We start from the raw sequence: 20,993 nt of genomic DNA, 5'->3' as shown, positions 1-20,993 counted from the left end.
GCTCTTACATTAGCGAATTATGAATTATGCTACGAGATCACAGTGAGATAATTCTAAAGCGAACAAAACAAATACCAAATACACGGGCACTTGCCTCAAAGTTTCCATCATGCCAGTACTACCGACCGGGCACGTTGCAACTTCTCGTTTCAGCCTTCGTGGGTCCATCTTCCAGTGCGTACGAACGCATTGCTTTGAAGTGCGGCACGAGTAATACACAAAGCATGGGCCACATCTTTTTCTGCCCCGCGCGCAAAACTAATCACACGTTTAAAATTACTTCGCACAGCGCGCGACGCGAACGCACGCGAAAACGAGCATGATGGCGCAGCTTCCGCCTTCCCGTCCTGCCGCGCGCCGCAGTGATGGTACAGCGTCGGCCGTCACTTCCGGTCGCTTTTCATTGGGCATGGGGCAGCCGCGCAAATTGAACGTTTATTCTGACAGGTTTGCTTGCTCGCATGGCCGCCTGTTTGCTGCTGCTTCGTTGTGGTCTCTAACTAGAGTGGTGAGGCGGGTAGTTGCTACTACGTTTTGTGCCGGGCATCTTATTTTGGGGTGGGGGGCGCAGTCTGTGCTGCATCAGTGAGGGTACAGTACACGAATCGGGACCGTGAGCGAGACGATCGGCGCTCTTCTGCTGGTGCAATTAGATTATTCGCTGCGTCCGAACGAAGCAACTTTGCGAGGTCACAGCGTAGTTTCAGCGATATCATGGCTCGATAAAGACGCTCACATCTTGGTCGTGTGACAGCGACGCGTAAACATTCATGAGGAGACTGAAGACTGCGTTTGCAAGTGCGTATGCTCTGGATAAGAAATTACAGCGTTGACGACACCAGCCCTTAATATATAGGCTCAGCCTTACAAGCTGTATTTGAGGGTGCACTTAGAAAGCAGATCAGTAGCTTAGTAAACCTCTGAATGAATTAGGCAAGGTACGTGGAAATTCGGGTTTGAGAACTTCCAACGTGATCTCGCCTCTATATGTCTTCTTTATGGATTCTCCATGCAAATTGTACGTTGATGCCATTGTACAGCAGAGGCTCGTCCAACAGCACGTCCCTGTTTGTTCAGCAATGTATCCAAACAGCTTCTTCCACTTCACCACTTTTTGTTGGGCTATTAAGGGCACCGAAATATTAGTGCAGAATTGCGCAAGTTGCTCTCGTGTTTTCGCTCTGCTACTGCAGTTTTTCTAGAAGTGTTTAATTGCATGTTAATATTCCTGTGAGCACGAAAAATAATGATAATGGAATTGTAAGTGAAAGGGCGTTGTTTTTCTGGATGATACATTTTTGGAGTGGCCGTCATGCGAGTAACATCACAATCCTTGAAGAAATATCGACAGTCACTTAGGAATGGGAAAACTTAATCGCTTCACGCATCTACACTTGCAATTGTCACGTGACCATGATACGTTAGTTCATACATTGTCACGTGTTCTTCACAATTCTACCTTAATCTCCCGTAATCCACCGTGCTATAGTTTGTACGAACCTTAATGCAATTTATTCCACCCTCATTCACATTATTTCACATTATTTACCCATAATTGCTCATACTTAACGTTGTTGTATTTACTACCTTCTGTATCACTACTGACGTCATACAAGACGGTGATGACTTCACATTTTATTTATTTATTATATACATTCAAGGCCTAGTAGGCACAACAGAAAGAAGTGGTGAAAATATGCAATAATTCCAATGCAGCGCAAAAATAGAAAATCAAACCATACGATAATTTCAACGGCGACCTTGAATTAGTGGTGTCACAAATTGAGACTGTGGAGGCGGGAAGGCGGTTGCGTTCAGTGGCTGTTCTTGGCAAAAAGGAAGAATGGCACATCAATTTTGTGTTGATGGTCGATGCGAGACGAGAACTTGGTGTGGTGAAAATATTTTTTTTACGAGAAGGGTTAAATTAGCATATTCTATGAAAAAGACAGAGACGAAAGTATTTGCGACGTAACCAAAGATCAGGTTCACCTAGTGTTCTTTTCATGGACGTGACGCTTGAATGAAGTGAATAATTTGAGAGAATAAAGCGGGCGGCGCGGTTCTGAATGCTTTCAAGGGAAATGACAAGATTGGCATGAGCAGGGTCCCGTATGGATTGTTGTTGCGGAGAACGCCACCTTTCCTACCTGAAAGGCCATGAAACGCTTTCGCATTAAAAATGCAATACATACACACATTTCTCAATGCGTGGACGTGTACACGTTACTCAGATTTATGCATCAATACGTTCAACACCCTTCAGGCGTCGATTTAACACCCTTCTTTGAGCAAAGTCACACCTTATGTGTGGTATCCACCCTTGTGATAGGGTGCTTTGGCCGAAAAGGGTGCTAGAAGGGTGTGGGCATGGGTGTAAATGCCGAAAGCACCCCTATTAACACCCATAAGGGCGTAAAAATGTTTAGTGTGTATTACGAGAGCTCAACCCAGCTCCTCAGGCGCGGCGGTGTCGCCTTCAATGACCTTTGACCCCATGCCATACCACGTGACACCGTGACGTCACGACAGAGGAGAAACGAGGCTCCAACTCGCGCCATCGCTCGCGGCGGTATATACGCAGCTGCGCTTGTTTCTAGGTGGCTTTGGCTCAACTCTCGCAAGATGGGCTGGGTGGGAATCGAACCAGGGTCTCCGGAGTGTGAGACGGAGACGCTACCACTGAGCCACGAGTACGATGCTTCAAAGCGGTACAAAAGCGCCTCTAGTGAATGCGGTGTTGCCTTAGAAACGAGCTGTTTCTAAGGCTCAGGCGTGCGTCGCTTGCTCAGGCGCACATTTCGTTGCCGCGCCGAACGCTGCGTTGCTCGACGCTCACCGCGTCCAATGCGGGGCGCGTAGTCGCTGCGCCGTAGCCCATTGTCTTACACCCCTTGGCCGGTCGACGGGAACGCTGCCGCGTTCCACTCTTGAAGGCGAAACAGAGTAACGCATGAGTTGTTTCTTCGTCTAGCCGAACCAAATATAGCCAAGCAACAGCAGTTCACCAGGCTAAACAGTGGTTCAACAACTAAAATAAAGGCCAGTATGCTTCGCATCCTGGGCTTAACCATAGCTAAGCCACAGCCATTTTTTTTTCGAGCTCGGCAGAAGCTGACAGCCACGCTTTTTTTCGTGGGAACATGCGCACAGTAGTTCACAAAAAGGTCGTCGAAAACGATAACGTCAGCGGAGCGCGAAAATTTAAACTGATTCTGAAGTTTCAGTGCCTGTTCCAACTACTGGATCGCCTTAAGTGGATAAGAAACGGCTACATCATGTAGAAATCGGCTATCTAATGAATCAATCAGCGGTGATCGATCTGAATGGGCGTGGTAACGAAAGAGTTTAAACGTAGAATACCCAAGTGCCTCCTCTCACTTTGGTGTAAAAGGGAACGGCATTATACATTGAGTCCTGTTTTGAAATGCTAATACACATAAATTGTCCTTTGTTTTATCGCCATCTTTGTCTGCTTAAGAGTGACGCTTACGCAACCTCCCCGATTAAAATGTTGCATATCTTAGAGCCACAGCGCCGAATAGTCTTTAGAAACAGGAACACGTCTCAGCTTCTCGCTTTGCTGGAGAAGGCAAGCCGTGGGTCGTGAAAAAAGGGGAATGTAATCTTGCCCCAATATAATTAGGCACAAAACTAAGTTTCGGGAACTGTTTCACGCTGGCCGAGTTTTACGCCTGATTTTGCAACGTCAGGTATGTAAAAGTGGAAAACGGACGCCGTCAGGAAAGGTTGTCTTGACCAAACAAGTCGACTTTACGACAAGACCACCATGTGAATTTCCGCGACTTGTCTCTGCGTCTTGGCACCAGCTGTCACCTGCGATTTGCATATGTCGACGCTATCTACAGAAGGACGGATCGTGCCTAGAATGATGTGCACAGTTGGACCTCTGGTTGAGAGTCTCGCTTCTCTTTCATTGATTGCGCGCTCGCGCTGCATACTAAGGTGGCCGGAAAGAAAATGTTGGCGCCAATCGTCGTTCTGAATTTTTCTTTGCCTCGTGATTATGCAGATCCTTGGCACGCCATTGTACCAATTGAATTAGGCCAACCTGTCCGCTATGAGACCCGCAAAACGAGCTCGCAATATAACATCATCTTCTGTTTGGAAATGACGGACTCTGATTTCATCATTTCAATTTACGTTCTGTCATCTAACTATCGATAGATAGACTAACCTGGGTGGTTAGTTCACCAAGTGAAATGCCAAGTGTATAATGTTCTCTGGAACTGCCGAAAAGTATTCTATGTTAGCACTGCATACTGGTTTCTTCTGTTCATTAGTTGGGCACTCAGAAATTCAGCTTTGTAAGTATATATACATAGTCTGAATTCTGTGATGATAATCATTTGTCTTCTGTAACCACCTTGTGATGTCTTGGGCTATATATAGATCAGTCCATAGAAGGTGTTGCTTAAATATGTTCAACTTAGCCTTTTCAGGCGCCGATGAATTCTGTTGATTAAAAAGATACTTCCTTCACATTTTTTGCACATTAAGAATCATAAAAAGCATACAGCTACAGAATATCAATTTCCAATTCTCTAGCGAGTTTTGTCAAGTTTACAGAATATGAGGTCCATGTGAAAATTCCCCACATGAACATTACATTTGGAAACAGACTATTTCATGCCCAGCAGGCTTGCAAAGCACATATCCAGCCACTTGAACATTGTTGCTGGTGCAACACACTGTGACAAACAACGAAAGAAGTGAACCCACTGCATACAACGACATACTCGCATCGAGCAAGTACACACAACCATCCACCTTCCCACTCGTTTTACTAAAACAATTTGAGCCCATTATTCAAACTTGCAACACGATTCCAATCAGAACAGGTTCAAGATGCATGAGACAGATTTTAAATATCATTATTTTAATCAATACATTTACTGTACACAATTGTCAACACAGTGTTTTTAAGTGCTGAAACATTCTTAGTGAGATCCGAAAGGAATCAAGTAGCGTTCAAAACCAAGTGACACGAATAACGCTTGACCACTTAAACACTGATATGACTCGTACAATCTGGTACTTTGAAGCAGTTCCGCGTTCATCATGTATATTATGACAAGCTCGCTACTGACATTTAATATGAAAAATGATATCAAGCACAATACGGGTTTACTGTTACAAACAGTAGTGTTACTGTTAACAGCACTGTTTACTGTTACTGTTACAACACCCACAGAAGGACACGTAGAGTGCATTAAACTAACTGGAGTGTAGGAGAATACGCAAGAACTCCGTGCTACAAGCTGAAAGCATTTCGTTATGTTCAGCGGTAGATGCTGTAGTCACTTAACTAATATCGAGGTGCATTCATGCAGTCCTTATTCCACACTTCAAAAGTAGAAGAAGCAAATCAACTTCCTGTCTCACTGGTCGCATCGTCAACGGTTATCTGTTTAGTTGTTTCAGGGTCAGGTATACTACATTTACAAATGAAAGCTTAAATTTGCGAGCAAATTACAGAATGTGCCAAATCTCACGTACGACACGGTTTTCCCATCGATGATCATCACCTAGTGACAAAACTTGTTTGCAACGAATTTTTTCGCCCCAGTGGTAAAGGCCAACTTCTCTACCACCGAAAAAAGCGCAAGGAATCTTTGCAGGTCGGCAAAGTGCATGCCCATCATGTTTTTCGGCAATCACGCAATTTGAGCGTCAGGAAATTTTCCCCACTGGTCAGGCAACACACGGCGAGTTTTACTGCCCAGTTCAAGGGTCTCTGGAAGGGAGAGTGTTTGGAGAAAACTCTGTAAACTTGGGTGCTGAAGCAGCTGGACGCTGCACGGCGACAGTTCACCCCATTACACGTAACTCCGCACGGCCGACTGTCTCGCCGGAAGCAACATGGTTTCCATGCTAGTCGTCATACTTGGTATCCGCTTATTAAGCCGTCTTCGCCAAAATTAAACGCATAGCTCAAAAGTCGCCAGTTTGGCATGATTTCGATTGAATGAAATTATTTTCGACTCTAGGAATCGCAAATATTCGCAAATTCAGAGCAACGCGGGAAGCATTGTATTGCTGTGCAAGTGGACAATTTTGGAGGCGGTAGTGCTACTCCGGTATCCAGAAAGGCATCTTAACTTTTATCTGATTCTAGACCTGATCAAAATGTCACCCGTCATCAATGCGCGCAGAGAAACGCAAGGAGCGTCTTCACACGTTAAATGAAACGTGTGAAGGCCCATGCCAATAATATTCTTCTGAGGTAGTCCTCCTGCTGATAAAGAAGAATATGCTTAAGTGTAGATCCGACAAGAGAAGTACCGAGTGACGTCTACATCCGTCATCTTTGTTGTTGACGACTAATTTATTGGCCACCTTTAAAGTAGTGTAAATAAACCCCTTTTTCTGTAGAATCAATTAGGGTGGCCACGGTCGGCATAGTCGCACAACAACACAACTCGTACAGGAACATCTTGAGAATGTAAACGCAAAAGTAACGAGATTAGAAGAAAGAATGGACGCTGTGGCCCCTCAAAGGCAATAAAAACAGTCCAGGCAACTCCGAAGTCTTCCTTACTACTCAAGCCGTCGATACTAGCCCCGACGGCCTCTAACATCTCAGCATAACCACGGCCAGGCAAATAAAACGTAGGTATACCAAGTGGCAATAGAATCGCGAAAGTTACCGAAATAAAAAATCGAATCTATATCAATACTTAAAAACGAAAAACAAGCCAGACGCAATAATTCTACAAGAAACGAATGGTCTCGCCAAACTATCACGGTACCAACACATTGGCAATGCCGTAGGAGTAACCAACGTCCTTACCACACTAGAGACCATACGGTTGTACAGACTCATACACGAGTCACAGACACAGACAACATACTAACTGAAATTATACCATCAAGGAAGACAAATGACAGTATAGTGATTCTAAATGTATACAGCAGTCCAATGTTCAAGAGACACAGATTCTTTACACGATTCAAACGCACACTCAACATAGCAGGTGACCGGAAGTTGTTAATAGGTGGAGACTTTGACGCCACCCACACCACGTTGGGGTACAAGTACGTCCACACCAAAGGCAAAAATCTATGGCTCGACTCTCAACAGAAACGTCTAACCCTCGTCACGGACCCAGCAACGCCCACACGGCAAGGCAATAGCGTCTGTGACGACTCCACACCAGACCTCACCTTCGCTAAGAATATACAATCCATAAGATGGCTAAATACACAGGAAGACCAATGACATCCAAACCCTTTCTGCATGCTTCTCAAGATTCTCGTAATTATTGTTGAAATCGCGCTTCGTGACCAAATAAATGCCGCTTTCCCCATATATGTCCGCATTCGTTGAGTGTTAGTTGTTCCGAAAAGATTTAGTCTGTAAAAAGTCATGCCCCCGGCAAACTTCGACTGTAGCAGGTAATGTTGGTCATTAAACTAATTCAGGTCGCATCAGCAGCTAACTGCAAATGTTAAACCTTTCCTTGCAGAATAGTATGACCATTTTTTGCACTTGAAACACCGATATATTTCTGTGCTTGGTCACAATACGCTGACTTCAACTATAATTAGCTATCGAAGACTACTGACAGCGCTTAACGACACGAACGATACAGAAAACTTGTAAGGACAAACGGGTACATTTTATGTGTCGTTTGTGCCGTTTCACACTGTGAATTCCTTTCAATATGGATTACCAATGTGCTCAACGCGTCGTCTGTTCGATTAATACCTATGTCGACATTTCAACATCGGAAAAATTCAAGATGCGCGCGTGTTTTCCAACGTAATTATATGCTGTGACCATTGGCCGTTGAAGGTTGCAGATGTCAACCAGCATTTCAGGCAATTGACAATTTATTTGTTGACACAACTGATCCGTTTTGCGGTGCATTCTCAGATAATCAGCCCATCGCTCCGACGACTAAGTGCTTTCAGCAACACACCAGCGCCATTCCGTAAACACCAATTTTCGCTTGCATGACGCTGTTTTGTCGAATTCCTCTCGCTTTATAGGGGAACAAGGAGCGAGCGCAAATGCAATGTGACAGGGCAGGAACGCCAAGTTGAGTGGTTCCCGTGAATTCAATTTAGGGTGGCGGTCTAATCCACACGGTACGTAAGCGTACGCCATTGTTTACTCTGGCCTCCGCAAATGTTTCTGCATCCTCGCGACTCGCGCTTCCATGTCACGCGATTTCCCCGTTTGTGGGGCACCGTTTGCCTATAGGACCTGCAAATGGCCTCCAAGGTAACGTCCCCGGATGGACTCCCCGGATCGATTCTGTCGCACGCGAATCAGAGGACACGGTTTGTTGACGCCACTGTTTTCCTTGACTTTCATTCGACGGGAGGGGATCCAACTTTCGGAGCAAATTAGGAGATTAGTTCATTAGCGAATACTCTCCCCGCAATATTCGCAAAGCGCGTCAGAGCCTTCGGCCCCGAGGTAATGTAACCTGCCGTCGTTATTAAAATACAAAGCATCGTAGGCGCAAGTGGTTCCAGCAGCCTCACTTTAAGTGATTATTAAGACCAAAAAATACCGCCAACTGCTGTTATCGGTTAATCGTTTACTCATTCAATGAGATGTTTTCATCTGATAAAACAGAAGCTGTGCCATTATCGGACATTGCAAATCATGCAGGCTCAATGAAACTTTTGTTTGCTGCCAATTTGACTAAATCTCAACCGCAACCAGCAAAAATTGCAGCAGAAGCGATGCATAGGAACGGATGGCTAGCAGGGGCAACCTAATAATTCAGACGAAAATGGTCTTCGATGCATTAGCAAGGGCAACATTTGGCACAATGCTGAAAATCCCCATTAAATATTTCGTTTGTCTCGGCCTGTGCAACTGATTCTTCCAAGAACGACAACTGTGTTATTTTATCGCATCGTGATAAAGCTACATCTGAAATTGTGCCTGTCCCCACAAAATGCGCCATGCAATGATTTTGTTTCGTTGTCCGACATAGCAACAAAGGCTGCGTAAGAATTGCAAGAACAGTAGGAAAGTGATGTTGACACCATGAGGGATTATTTTTTACTGAAACCATTAGCCAGCTCGCACTTTCGCGACATCAAGGGCATATGAAACAACTTATTCTCTAACATTACAGTCAACGTCTGCAACAACAACACGAACAATAAAAAAATAAGCATTCAAACTTACTCTAGCCAAACTTGCACTTTATTACGGTTTTCAGTTTCCAGCATAAAATATTTATTATGCCCTCGTTACAGTTGTGATCCGGATTCAACAAAGTAGGCATTTATCACATAATAGTAATCACACTACCATTACCTGAAGGTGCATATGAGCCAGTGGAGTAGGACTGTTTTAGTTGATGTCATACTGTCCTCATTGAATAGACTTTCAATTCTCAATTAAACAATTTAAAACATCGCTATTTCTTTTAATCTTCAAATTAGCTGACCATTCTCTTCTAAGAACAGTTAGTCATGTCTCCGCAGTTGTTAGGTAAAGATAAATCTCGTCATCCTTCGCTTTGCGCAACTGATGAAAAAAATTTGTTCATCTGGTTTCATAGCGTACCAGTTTCAAACACTGGAGAGAGCGCCTTAGCTGCCTAATTTGGTTAATGGGACACCCAGGCACTACACAACCTCGCCAAATATGTTGCGAACACAGTAACCACAATGTGTGTTTTAGTAAACATCCATAACAATAGTTATTGAAAACTCGGAAGGTGTTACAACACTGGCATACAAAAACAAGGGGAATATATTGACACCACTATGCGTTATGTCGTTCTGTCTCCCTCTTGGCCCGAGTGAAGCAGCACTGTAAAGTTTTACAATGGCGTTTACCGAAATTCCCGACATAGCACTCATGTGCACTTTGAAAACTCATCCATAACGTTAATTTTTTTTTTACCTCACCAATTTCTCAAGTTCCCGAAAGATACCCTGTTGAAAATTCCGACACTTTCTCTTCCCACTACACCGTAAGAAACTTTCATAACTTCTGGCAGCGTACATCGCCGCTGAGTAAAGGATTAGCGAAGGCCTTTTTCATATTGCAATTATTCCCCGCACGAAACTACGCGAAGCCTACATGCCTCACATTCTTTCTCTGCTAAGCAAGACGTCACGTTATCAAAGCCCGGCCGCGGCGGCCGCATATAGATGGGGGTTAGGTTAGGCACGTTAAAGAACCGGAGGTGGTCAAAATCAGTTCGCAGTCCACCACTACTACGCTACTACTACCACCACCACTACCAGCTGCAGAGGGTGCTAAGAATCACTGGCTCCGGACAGGCCGCCATTGGAATATGAACCTGGCAACGTTTAACGCGAGAACGTTATCTAGTGAGGCGAGTCTAGCAGTGCTATTGGAGGAATTAGAGGGCAGTAAATGGGATATAATAGGGCTCAATGAAGTTATGAGGCCAAAAGAAGCATATACAGTGCTAAAAAGCGGGCACGTCCTGTGCTACCGGGGCGTAGCAGATAGAAGGGAACTAGGCGTCGGATTCCTGATTAATAAGAGTATAGCTGGTAACATACAGGAATTCTATAGCATTAACGAAAGGGTAGCAGGTCTTGTTGTGAAACTTAATAAGAGGTACAAAATGAAGATTGTACAGGTCTACGCCCCTACATCCAGTCATGATGACCAGGAAGTCGAAAGCTTCTATGAAGACGTGGAATCGGCGATGGGCAGAGTGAAAACTAAATACACTATACTAATGGGTGACTTTAATGCCAAGGTAGGCGAAAAGCAGGCTGGAGACAAGGCAGTGGGGGAATATGGCATAGGCACTAGGAATATCAGGGGGGAGTTATTAGTAGAGTTTGCGGAACAGAATAATATGAGGATAATGAATACCTTCTTCCGCAAGCGGGATAGCCGAAAGTGGACGTGGAGGGGCCCGAACGGCGAGACTAGAAATGAAATAGACTTCATACTCTGCGCTAACCCTGGCATCATACAAGATGTGGACGGGCTCGGCAAGGTGCGCTGCAGTGACCACAGGATGGTAATAACTCGAATTAGCCTAGACCTGAGAAGGGAACGGAAGAAACTGGTACATAAAAACCCGATCAATGAGTTAGCGGTAAGAGGGAAAATAGAGGAATTCCAGATCAAGCTGCAGAACAGGTATTCGGCTTTAACTCAGGAAGAGGACCTTAGTGTTGAAGCAATGAACGAAAATCTTGTGGACATCATTAAGGAGTGTGCAATGGAAGTCGGTGGTAACTCCGTTAGGCAGGATACCAGTAAACTCTCGCAGGAGACGAAAGATCTGATCAAGAAACGCCAATGTATGAAAGCCTCTAACCCTACAGCTAGAATAGAACTGGCAGAACTTTCGAAGTTAATCAACAAGCGTAAGACAGCTGACATAAGGAAGTATAATATGGATAGAATTGAACATACTCTCAGAAACGGAGGAAGCCTAAAAACAGTGAAGAAGAAACTAGGCATTGGCAAGAATCACATGTATGCGTTAAGAGACAAAGCCGGCACTATCATTACTAATATGGATGAGATAGTACAAGTGGCTGAGGAGTTCTATAGAGATTTATACAGTACCAGTGCCACCCACGACGATAATGGAAGAGAAAATAGTCTAGAGGAATTCGAAATCCCACAGGTAACGCCGGAAGAAGTAAAGAAAGCCTTGGGAGATATGCAAAGGGGGAAGGCAGCTGGGGAGGATCAGGTAACAGCAGATTTGTTGAAGGATGGTGGGCAGATTGTTCTAGAGAAACTGGCCACCCTGTTTACGCAATGCCTCATAACGTCGAGCATACCGGAATCTTGGAAAAACGCTAGCATAATCCTAATCCATAAGAAAGGGGACGCCAAAGACTTGAAAAATTATAGACCGATCAGCTTACTGTCCGTTGCCTACAAATTATTTACTAAGGTAATCGCAAATAGAATCAGGAACACCTTAGACTTCTGTCAAGCAAAGGACCAGGCAGGATTCCGTAAAGGCTACTCAACAATAGATCATATTCACACTATCAATCAGGTGATAGAGAAATGTGCGGAATATAACCAACCCTTATATATAGCTTTCATTGATTACGAGAAAGCATTTGATTCCGTCGAAACCTCAGCAGTCATGGAGGCATTACGGAATCAGAGTGTAGACGAGCCATATGTAAAAAAAACTGAAAAATATCTATAGCGGCTCCACAGCCACCGTAGTCCTCCATAAAGAAAGCAACAAAATCCCAATAAAGAAAGGCGTCAGGCAGGGAGATACGATCTCTCCAATGCTATTCACAGCGTGTTTACAGGAGGTATTCAGAGATCTGGATTGGGAAGAAATGGGGATTAAAGTTAATGGAGAATACCTTAGTAACTTGCGATTCGCTGATGATATCGCCTTGCTTAGTAACTCAGGGGACCAACTGCAATGCATGCTCACTGACCTGGAGAGGCAAAGCAGAAGAGTGGGTCTAAAAATTAATCTACAGAAAACTAACGTAATGTTTAACAGTCTCGGAAGAGAACAGCAGTTTACAATAGGCAGCGAGGCACTGGAAGTAGTAAGGGAATACATCTACTTAGGGCAGGTAGTGACTGGGGATCCGGATCATGAGACAGAAATAATCAGAAGAATAAGAATGGGCTGGGGTGCATTTGGCAGGTATTCTCAGATCATGAACAGCAGGTTGCCATTATCCCTCAAGAGAAAAGTGCAAAATAGCTGTGTCTTACCAGTACTCACCTACGGGGCAGAAACCTGGAGGCTTACGAAAAGGGTTCTACTCAAATTGAGGACGACGCAACGAGCTATGGAAAGACGAATGATAGATGTAACGTTAAGGGATAAGAAAAGAGCAGATTGGGTGAGGGAACAAACGCGAGTTAATGACATCTTAGTTGAAATCAAGAAAAAGAAATGGGCATGGGCAGGACATGTAATGAGGAGGGAAGATAACCGATGGTCATTAAGGGTTACGGACTGGATTCCAAGGCAAGGGAAGCGTAACAGGGGACGGCAGAAAGTTAGGTGGGCGGATGAGATTAAGAAGTTTGCAGGGACGGCATGGCCACAATCAGTACATGACCGGGGTGGTTGGAGAAATATGGGAGAGGCCTTTGCCCTGCAGTGGGCGTAGCCAGGCTGATGATGATGATGATGATGACTACTACGTGCCTCATAATCAAGTCGTGGTTTTGGTATAAAAAACCCAAGAATCTGAATGACAGCAATGACCGCACATAACGCTTGGGTAACTAACCACTTCCCATGACCGGTCATCCACAAAATTTCTGCAAGACAAAAAAAACAAACAAACAAACTGGCGTAGTCGCCAAACATATTGTCTTAAGCGAATAAAAGTTGGCATAGAAAAATTGTCCTTTTGTGGATATTTTATGTGTTAAAAGCAGGGGAGTGGTGAGTTGCAACCAAATATTACACTTCCCTTTTCTAGCAGTGGTCGTGGTGCCAACTCTAAGCAAACTGAAACACAACGTTAGGAGGATTTTAGTATATATTCTTTACAGCTGTAGAAACAAGACTAAATTAAATTATAGACCTCGACTGCGTTCTCAAGGATTACAAGAATTGAATCCTCTTGCCACGGCAAGCCGTATCCACGACATTCATTTTAAACAGTGCCAAAAAGCACACGGACATGAAAGAGCACGAGACCAGCGCCGACTGTACACAACATGTTTACTGAAGCCTGCCCAAATATATACTCTTCGCATCAGGCTGAAAGAGAGAAAAGGAAGGCGTCATCGTTAATGAACTCCTGCGGCACATGCGACACAAACGTAAAATTATATAAATATGAAGTCGAAAATATGCACACAATCCAAACCGATTAACTTCTAAGGAACATAAGTTCCTCGTCGCAAATAGCTATAGAAGGGGCGCCTACGCAAGTGGTTCCTAATTGACAAAGTGGAAAGGCCTCAAAGATTTTCCTGGCCAACTGATGAGCACACGTGTGTCTTCTAGGCGGGGCGAACAGCCACACTTTGTAGAATAAATAGCTAGATTACTCCCAGAATCTTCAGACTGCGCGCATACTTGCGCAGATGCTCATTCAGACAGACTCCCGTTTGCCCTGTGTAAGTGCAGCCGCCAGAATTGGGAATGGCATAAACTACATTGGTACTGCAGTCTACAGGTTTGGCGTTATGCTGCTTACTGGCCAGTTCAGGTGTTTGCCGGCTATTGGCGACTCCCTTGCAGACATGCCACCTATACTTCATCCACCTGGACAACACACGTGTGCTGAGAAGCTACAGCGATCAGTTGGCCCGGTAAATCTTTGAGGCCTCTTTAGTTTGTGAGTGCTGGGTGTTTATGAGTGCTTCTTAGTTTGTGAGCCGCTTGCGTGAGTGCTCCTTCTATAGCAATTTGCGAAAAGGAACTCAAGTTCTGTAGAAGGTAATCAGTTTGCATTGTGTCCATATTGTTTATTTTACATCTGTATAGTTTTTAGTTTCTGACATATACCCAGACACGATTGACTGACGATGACTCGCTTTTCCTGTCGCTCTTTCAGCCCTTTATGAATAGTATGAACTTGTGCAGGCTTCAATAAACCAGTTGCTCTCCTCTCGGCAATCCCCCCCCCCCCCATCTGTCAACCATGTGTTAACGCACGCGTGTTAGCCGGCGTGTCAACGGCGTCTGATAAGTTGGCTGAAAAAAAAGGGGGATACGCCAAGAAACCAAACTATGTGTTACGCAACAAGACAGTAAAAGACTACCTCTTATGTTAAGATGGGCTCAACCCATGCAATCTCTCTAAACGTCTGGCTGACAAGTCGCGAAGAAGCAGCCAGTTTTAGGGGGGGGGGGGTGGGGGATAAAGAGAAGGCTTGTACTAGTAGGTGCATGACGCTCTTCTATGAACGTGTTTGACGCTTACTTTGGTAAATAGGTACGTGCCAATGCGAATATGCCGCTCTACGAGGACGAAAAAGATCCCTATAATTTCTCTGGTGCAGACAGGAATCAAACCTAAGTCCCAAGCGTTCCCCAGGGACAGGAAACCGACGCTTTAGGAGGCTGCGAGGCATCGACATAGGTTTAATGGCTATGTTCCACTTTTCGATGAACACCGCTCACGCCAATGCTTTAGCGAGCTGCCCCATGAATGCATTGGGTATGTGCCGCTCTTCAATGAAGCACTCGTCAAGCTTGGGTCACTGTGTAACTACCGCTGAGTGTGCGGCAAGCAAGGGAGTGATTCTGAGCATTCGCAGGTACCTGCGCGCCAAGCTTCTCGTCTCGGAGGCCACGCGCGGATTTCTTAGCAGTGCCACCAGATGGCGCGCCATGCATTTCGAAGGCCATGCGATAGATTCGTGGTGGCGATGCAAGATGGCGTCGAATATTCTTATGGAAGAGAAAAAGAGAAATCTCGCTGCAGTACAGGCGGCATATGTAACCCGTTTTGACGGTAGCAATACGCTGTGTCGCTATATCGATTCAATGCTAATCGCACTACCGCAGACAATCACCGTGAAATGGGCTCAGCCGAACTTTTTTTGTTATCATTTCCGCCGGTTCACCAACGAGTGGCAGGATCTCGGGCTTCGTTATCTTACTGCTCACCAGGCATTAGTTCCTGAATGATGGGTCAGTTTGTTATTTGTTGCCGTGTTACGCTTTGTTTTTGTTTCAATTTTGCTCTTCCCACCTTCCCGAGGAGCAGGTTTTGATTTAGCTTCTTTTTGCCGGGCTGCTTCATCCCCTTTTCCTTAATTTAATCTATATAGTATATTTTTATGACGTCATGCAAATTATAAAAAATAATAATAAATCTATCAACATTTAATTAACAAGGTCCAAATCAGCATTGAAATCTGAGGGCCGTGGCACGCAGGAATGAAAAAAAAAGAACTAAAAGCAGAATTCAATGGATCAAAGAATTCCAGCAACAAAAGCCAAAAAAAGAGTAAGACAAACAGCTACGTAGTAAACAAAAAAATACCAATAACACAACTGATAGACGGTGCACATACGGAAGGAGAGAGAAACAATGAGAAGCCACTAAAGTAGTGAAGCTAGAAACAAAGCTCATCAGAAAGCACGAAGCTCGGAACAGCAACCACTTGTATTAGTAACAGTAATAATAACAATAACATGCGGACCAAAGCGTTTGCAAGGTTCGCGTCCATCCATTAGATTACGAACCCTCATGCTGCTCTTGTCAAAGTTTTCCTTGTCATAGTTACTCCAACCCAGACAGGACACCGCAACTTTATTGTTGGGTGCGAAACAAGAAAAAAACAGTCCAAACCTGTTTTGGCAGTTTAAAATATTGGCCCAGTGAAAAGAATGTTGTCGAAAGTGTCGAAAATCAGAACAAAGGAAATTTTTGTGCATAAAAACACCCTTACTTCTGAAACGTCGCCATTTCGAATTTCTTTTCTTTTCTAAGGAACAGAACGCACACATTCAGATAGGCTGTAGTAAAGAGTAAGCTTAAGACAAGAAGGAAGAAAAAAAAAAGCATTCACAACAATGGCAGGCATTCAGGCAGGGGTTTTGTACGTCGAAATTTAGTGGGAACTTCCCTAAGCACACGTTTACCATGCACTATTTATTCTTTACCACACTTCCGTCAACGAGCGATGGCGACAAGCAACTATTGCAGTAGCGTGTTGCTGAGTTCGTCAGTGCCCTATGGTACGTGTAAGCCGGGAATGGGGAACGATGCCAAAAGCGCAAATTTCTTTCACCGGCTGAATGGCCCAATATAGCAAGCGTAAATCAAATGAATTACTGTTCACACTTGTGACAAGGTTGAAAGCACGCTCTTCTTTCAGTGTTCGTTTGTTTTTCTTCGCCTCGGGGCTTTACTGCTATGCAAATTACCTGCGTTTGCTAAACTCATCGCGAAAGCAAAATCAACAGAGCAATTTTCAGGCGCACTATTTCACCGTACATTCACCGTTTCGCGGGTCAACGTACGTTTCGCAAGTAAGAAAGAACAATTTTGCATCTTTCGCTACGTATGCACTCCCTAGAAGAGGTGTTCCTTTTTCCACCTTGTTTCATAATTTTGTGTAGACAAGACACCGGAATAATGCTTCTCAAACGAAATCTTAGTGTTTGTAAAGTTTTGTGACACGCGTCGCCTGCTTTCGGTAGTAACCGTTAAACCAGTTAAAGACTAACTCTTCCGCTCGTATAATTTTCACCGTGCACAAAACACATTAATCATTGTTACACTCGCTGCTATATTTCACGCGATCGCGCATTTCCTTTATTTCGTTAGGCACTGAATGTTCTTTTTCATTTAACGTGGCTTAGCAGAGCACATTTTATTTATACGCGAAGTGCATCAGTCCCCTCGCTCTCTCCCTATGCCAAAGAAAGCGTCGCATGAAACTGTAGCAATTAATGATACTCAATCGTTTTTTTTTTTGGTAGGTGGCTATCAATCATGGTCTGGAATGCTGTAAGGAATTAACGGATAACTTGAAACCCCTGCGTAAGGCAAGCAATTGCATGTGCATTGCGTGAGGATGGGGGGACAAGTAGAATTTCCTAAAGGAATTAAAAGCGTGTACGGGAATTTGTTTAAAGCGGGGTGGGATGTTGAAGTATGGCAGTTCAGCCATCGTGGTAATAACAAGTACATAGAGTTGCGTAAACTTAGTCCCTTTTGACTTTGAATGGCTTCCTGACTTCGCAATGATATCAGCTTGAACAAAAATACTGCGTTAAAAGCGCTACAATACGCAACGGTTGCGCGTCGGTCCGCTGTGTGCATAAAGCTACTAGTGCTTCGAAATTCGGAAGGATGAAGCGTAATAAGCAGCGTGACAACAATGTGTGAAGTCACAAGCTTATAGATTAGACAGATCGATGTAGTGAACACCGCTCCCGAGGTAGTTGAACAACTACTGCGCCCTAGTTACCTGTAGTAATATTTTGTAGGAATTCAGGTGGATGCGGAATACGGTAATGCGATGGGCTGAAGACAGCATTGGTAGCGTTCTCACGACGGCAATTAGATGAAGAAGGATTGATTGCTCCCTGTCAACGAAAGAGACCAGCCCATAAATTACAAAGGAATAGTTATGGACAACATATGTGACAGGCAACCTGTGCAGCCCTTGCACGGAAAAAACCTGCAGCATTTATTTAACCACAATATTTCGTATTCACACAGTGCGATAACATTAAATAACAAAATAAATAAACGCTACACTCATTATTGTTAGCACCTGGGCCAATTTCGAACGTATCGTGCCGTGGGTAAACAGGAAAGATACCGAAGGTGATCTGACGTCACGAAGGAAGGAGAGCGGTAACGTTATTAGTCACTGTGCCCATTAAAGTGGTATACTGGCAGTGGCCACTAAGCTCGAGGAGGGCCCCACTTCAAATCGCATGCACTTTAATAGCAGCAAAATGTGTCCTTTTTGCCTAGGAACTACTCGGCGAAATGCCGTGTTAGGTACGCTGAAGGATAGCTTACGGCATAGCGCAATATATCTCAACCACAGGCCCACCACGTAGTGTTCGCTATCTGAAAAACAAAACAAAAAATGTCAATTAGGCCTATTTCACTATCAAAGCACTATTGATAAAAGCCCGAAGCTACGACATTATCACATCAGAAAGCTGCAGACAAAGCACGCGTTCGAGCCCTTCTTAGCGACACATAACTCAAACGAAATTCAGGAACATTTCGAAGGAACAGCTCAGGTAGAAAAGCTCGTGCTCTCCAGCTTGCTTATCAGTTAAAATGAGACTTCTTCTAGACACTGCTACAGCGCTGAGAATATCATCAAGAGTCTTGTCCTGCGTTAGCAGGAATGCGATACCAGGATGTGGCTGTAGGAAAGCAGCCGGAACAGAGCAACAAAGAGAATGCCGGCATATCTGAACATAGAGAAAGCTGAGGCAGGACTGGGACTCCAAGGCTCGCACACGTGCGGTACTCGGGCAGTTCGCCTGGCAACAAACGGGCGTCTATTTTTCTCTATGATTATTCTTCATTTGTCCGCCTAATCCACGCTTTCTTTTCAAACATGCATGCGCGCTTTTTGTCGCATTGGTATCGGCTTTCTTCTGGCTCTGGTGACAAACTTTCCAACGCGATGAGCACGGCTTCAGCTCTTAGCTGAGGTGGAACAATTGAATCTGAGTGTTCCCTATGGGGAACTTTTCGCGGGGCTTGCCCCCATAAACTTAAAGTTTGTTTCACACTTCTTCGCTGGAGGGTGAAGGAACCTGCCTCCGTTTATTTTTGTCCGTTTCGTCTTCCCAGAGGCTTCTCATTGTCTTCGTTTTTTTATTTCTTTTCCTTGTTTCATGAACCGTAGTAAACGGAGAATTTAGACGACTACCACGCTCTCCGACGACATGATGACGGCAAACATTTTCAAGGCATTGAACCGCCGTCGGAGCTCAGTGCGAAATATAAATGCAGTGACGGTTCCGCTGTTGTGAGCGCTACCCCGCACCTCCACCACTTTGTTACGTGCGAACGAGACTGTTTATCACTCTTACAGATGAATGGGGCTGTTTACTTTAGGTCGCAAAGGTGAGCGCAAGAGCGGCCAGCTGGTTGATCAGCTCAGCGTCCTTCTCTCCTTCCTTCCCCCACTCAAGACCACAAGCACGTTCACCGGTCTTCGTTTTCTTCATGCGTAACAATATATACCACGCTGTACCTTTACCTTCTAGCTAGTTTCTTTGAATCTATCTCTTCCGATTGCATCAGCTAAGTGAAGTCGGGCAATTTCAGTCTGCACACCTTGGAGTAGTCAGGTTACCCAACACACTGATGATGATTTCCATAAAAATACTTCTCTCGCTGGTTTCAGTGTTGTTCACTACTGCCCGCGGCTCATGCCTTCGCCGCTTCTGGTAACGTGGCACTCGGTACGCGAATGTAAACTTGTTTCAGTCGCCGTCGTGGCGAAAGTGCAGCTTATCGGCAGCCGTAGAAATGATGCCTTCGAGGGCTAGACCTGCAGAATTGCTCTTAAAAATAAGACCTCAGAACCGGCCCCGGAAACCTCGAAGCCATCGTCGTTAGGATTGTATACAAGGTGTCGCAGTTACCTTGGAACGAGATTTTTAAGATAACCCAAGAGCTCTAGAGAAAGCGTACCGACTGCATAGTAGCGGCAGTCGTATGTACTTACAGCCAGTATTTTTTAATCACGAAGTATTAATTACTTAATTTCATTTAAGTAGTGAACTTTTTAATTATTGGTTGAATCGCAAACATATTAATTACAATGCTATAGGGCACCTTAAATAACCTCCGAGTCAAGCATTTATATCGTGGTGAAGTGATCCTGGTTGTTTTGTTCCAAGAAACAAACAAAAGCCCGCGAAATACGCAAAATACGGAATAGATGGGCACTCGCACGCAACTACTCAAGCGCCTACAAGCAACCATTGAAAGATATACGGATGCATTCTCTTATCGCCGCATAGTACAAGGCTCCGCTACGCTTATCAATGCGTCAGCGGCGTGTTCTCTTGATGCCGCGACCATCAGATAGCATGAAGCTCTGTATGGAGCTGCCGCCGCTAATGAAGCCGTGTATCCGTGGCTATTCGCTTGGAAGCGCTTGAGTAGCGTTGCGCGAGCGTGCATTAATTTCGTATTGCTGGATGTTTCGCGCGCTTTCTTTTTTTCTCGGAAAAACCAACGAGGCAAAGCTGAGCACTAAACAAACGCTTGATTCGGAGGTTATTTGAGGTGCCCTACAACTTTGTAATTGATACGTTTGCGATTGAAGCAATAAATAAATAGTTCTCTAATCAACAGTAATTAATGAAGTAATACTTCTTGATAAAATAAATACTGGCCGTAAGTACATACGACTACGGCTACTATGCAGTCGGTACAATTTCTGTAGACATCTTGGGTATCTTTAACATCTTTATCCAACTGGGACACCCTGTATATAGCATGTCCGCATGCAATGTACTCCTTGCTTCCAGGGCTGTACCTACAGGACGGGTGTCGCCCAAGGAACTCGTTGTCCTGGCCTTTCGAGA

The 20,993-nt window shown here is 44.5% G+C and overlaps 1 protein-coding gene across 18 annotated transcripts in view; it reads right to left on the bottom strand.

Moving 5' to 3' along the window:
* The window catches only part of LOC135921341 (uncharacterized), a 1,279,318-nt gene that overhangs the window by 975,186 nt on the left and 283,139 nt on the right, over window positions 1–20,993 (bottom strand). The window contains exon 1 of one of the 18 annotated variants that reach the window (XM_070524795.1): window positions 18,448–18,462. The exons of the other annotated variants lie outside the window; for them this stretch is intronic. Coding sequence (XP_070380896.1) covers window positions 18,448–18,452 — 5 coding nt within the window. The 5' untranslated portion in view covers window positions 18,453–18,462. Of the gene's footprint in view, window positions 1–18,447; window positions 18,463–20,993 lie in introns of those variants that run through there. 18 annotated transcript variants of the gene reach the window in all.

The sequence above is a fragment of the Dermacentor albipictus genome, chromosome 9 (genome assembly GCF_038994185.2).
Source record: "Dermacentor albipictus isolate Rhodes 1998 colony chromosome 9, USDA_Dalb.pri_finalv2, whole genome shotgun sequence".
NCBI classification, from domain to species: Eukaryota; Metazoa; Arthropoda; class Arachnida; order Ixodida; family Ixodidae; genus Dermacentor; species Dermacentor albipictus.
The sequence above is the reverse complement of the archived record's forward strand: the minus strand, read 5'-3'. Positions and strand labels throughout refer to the sequence as shown.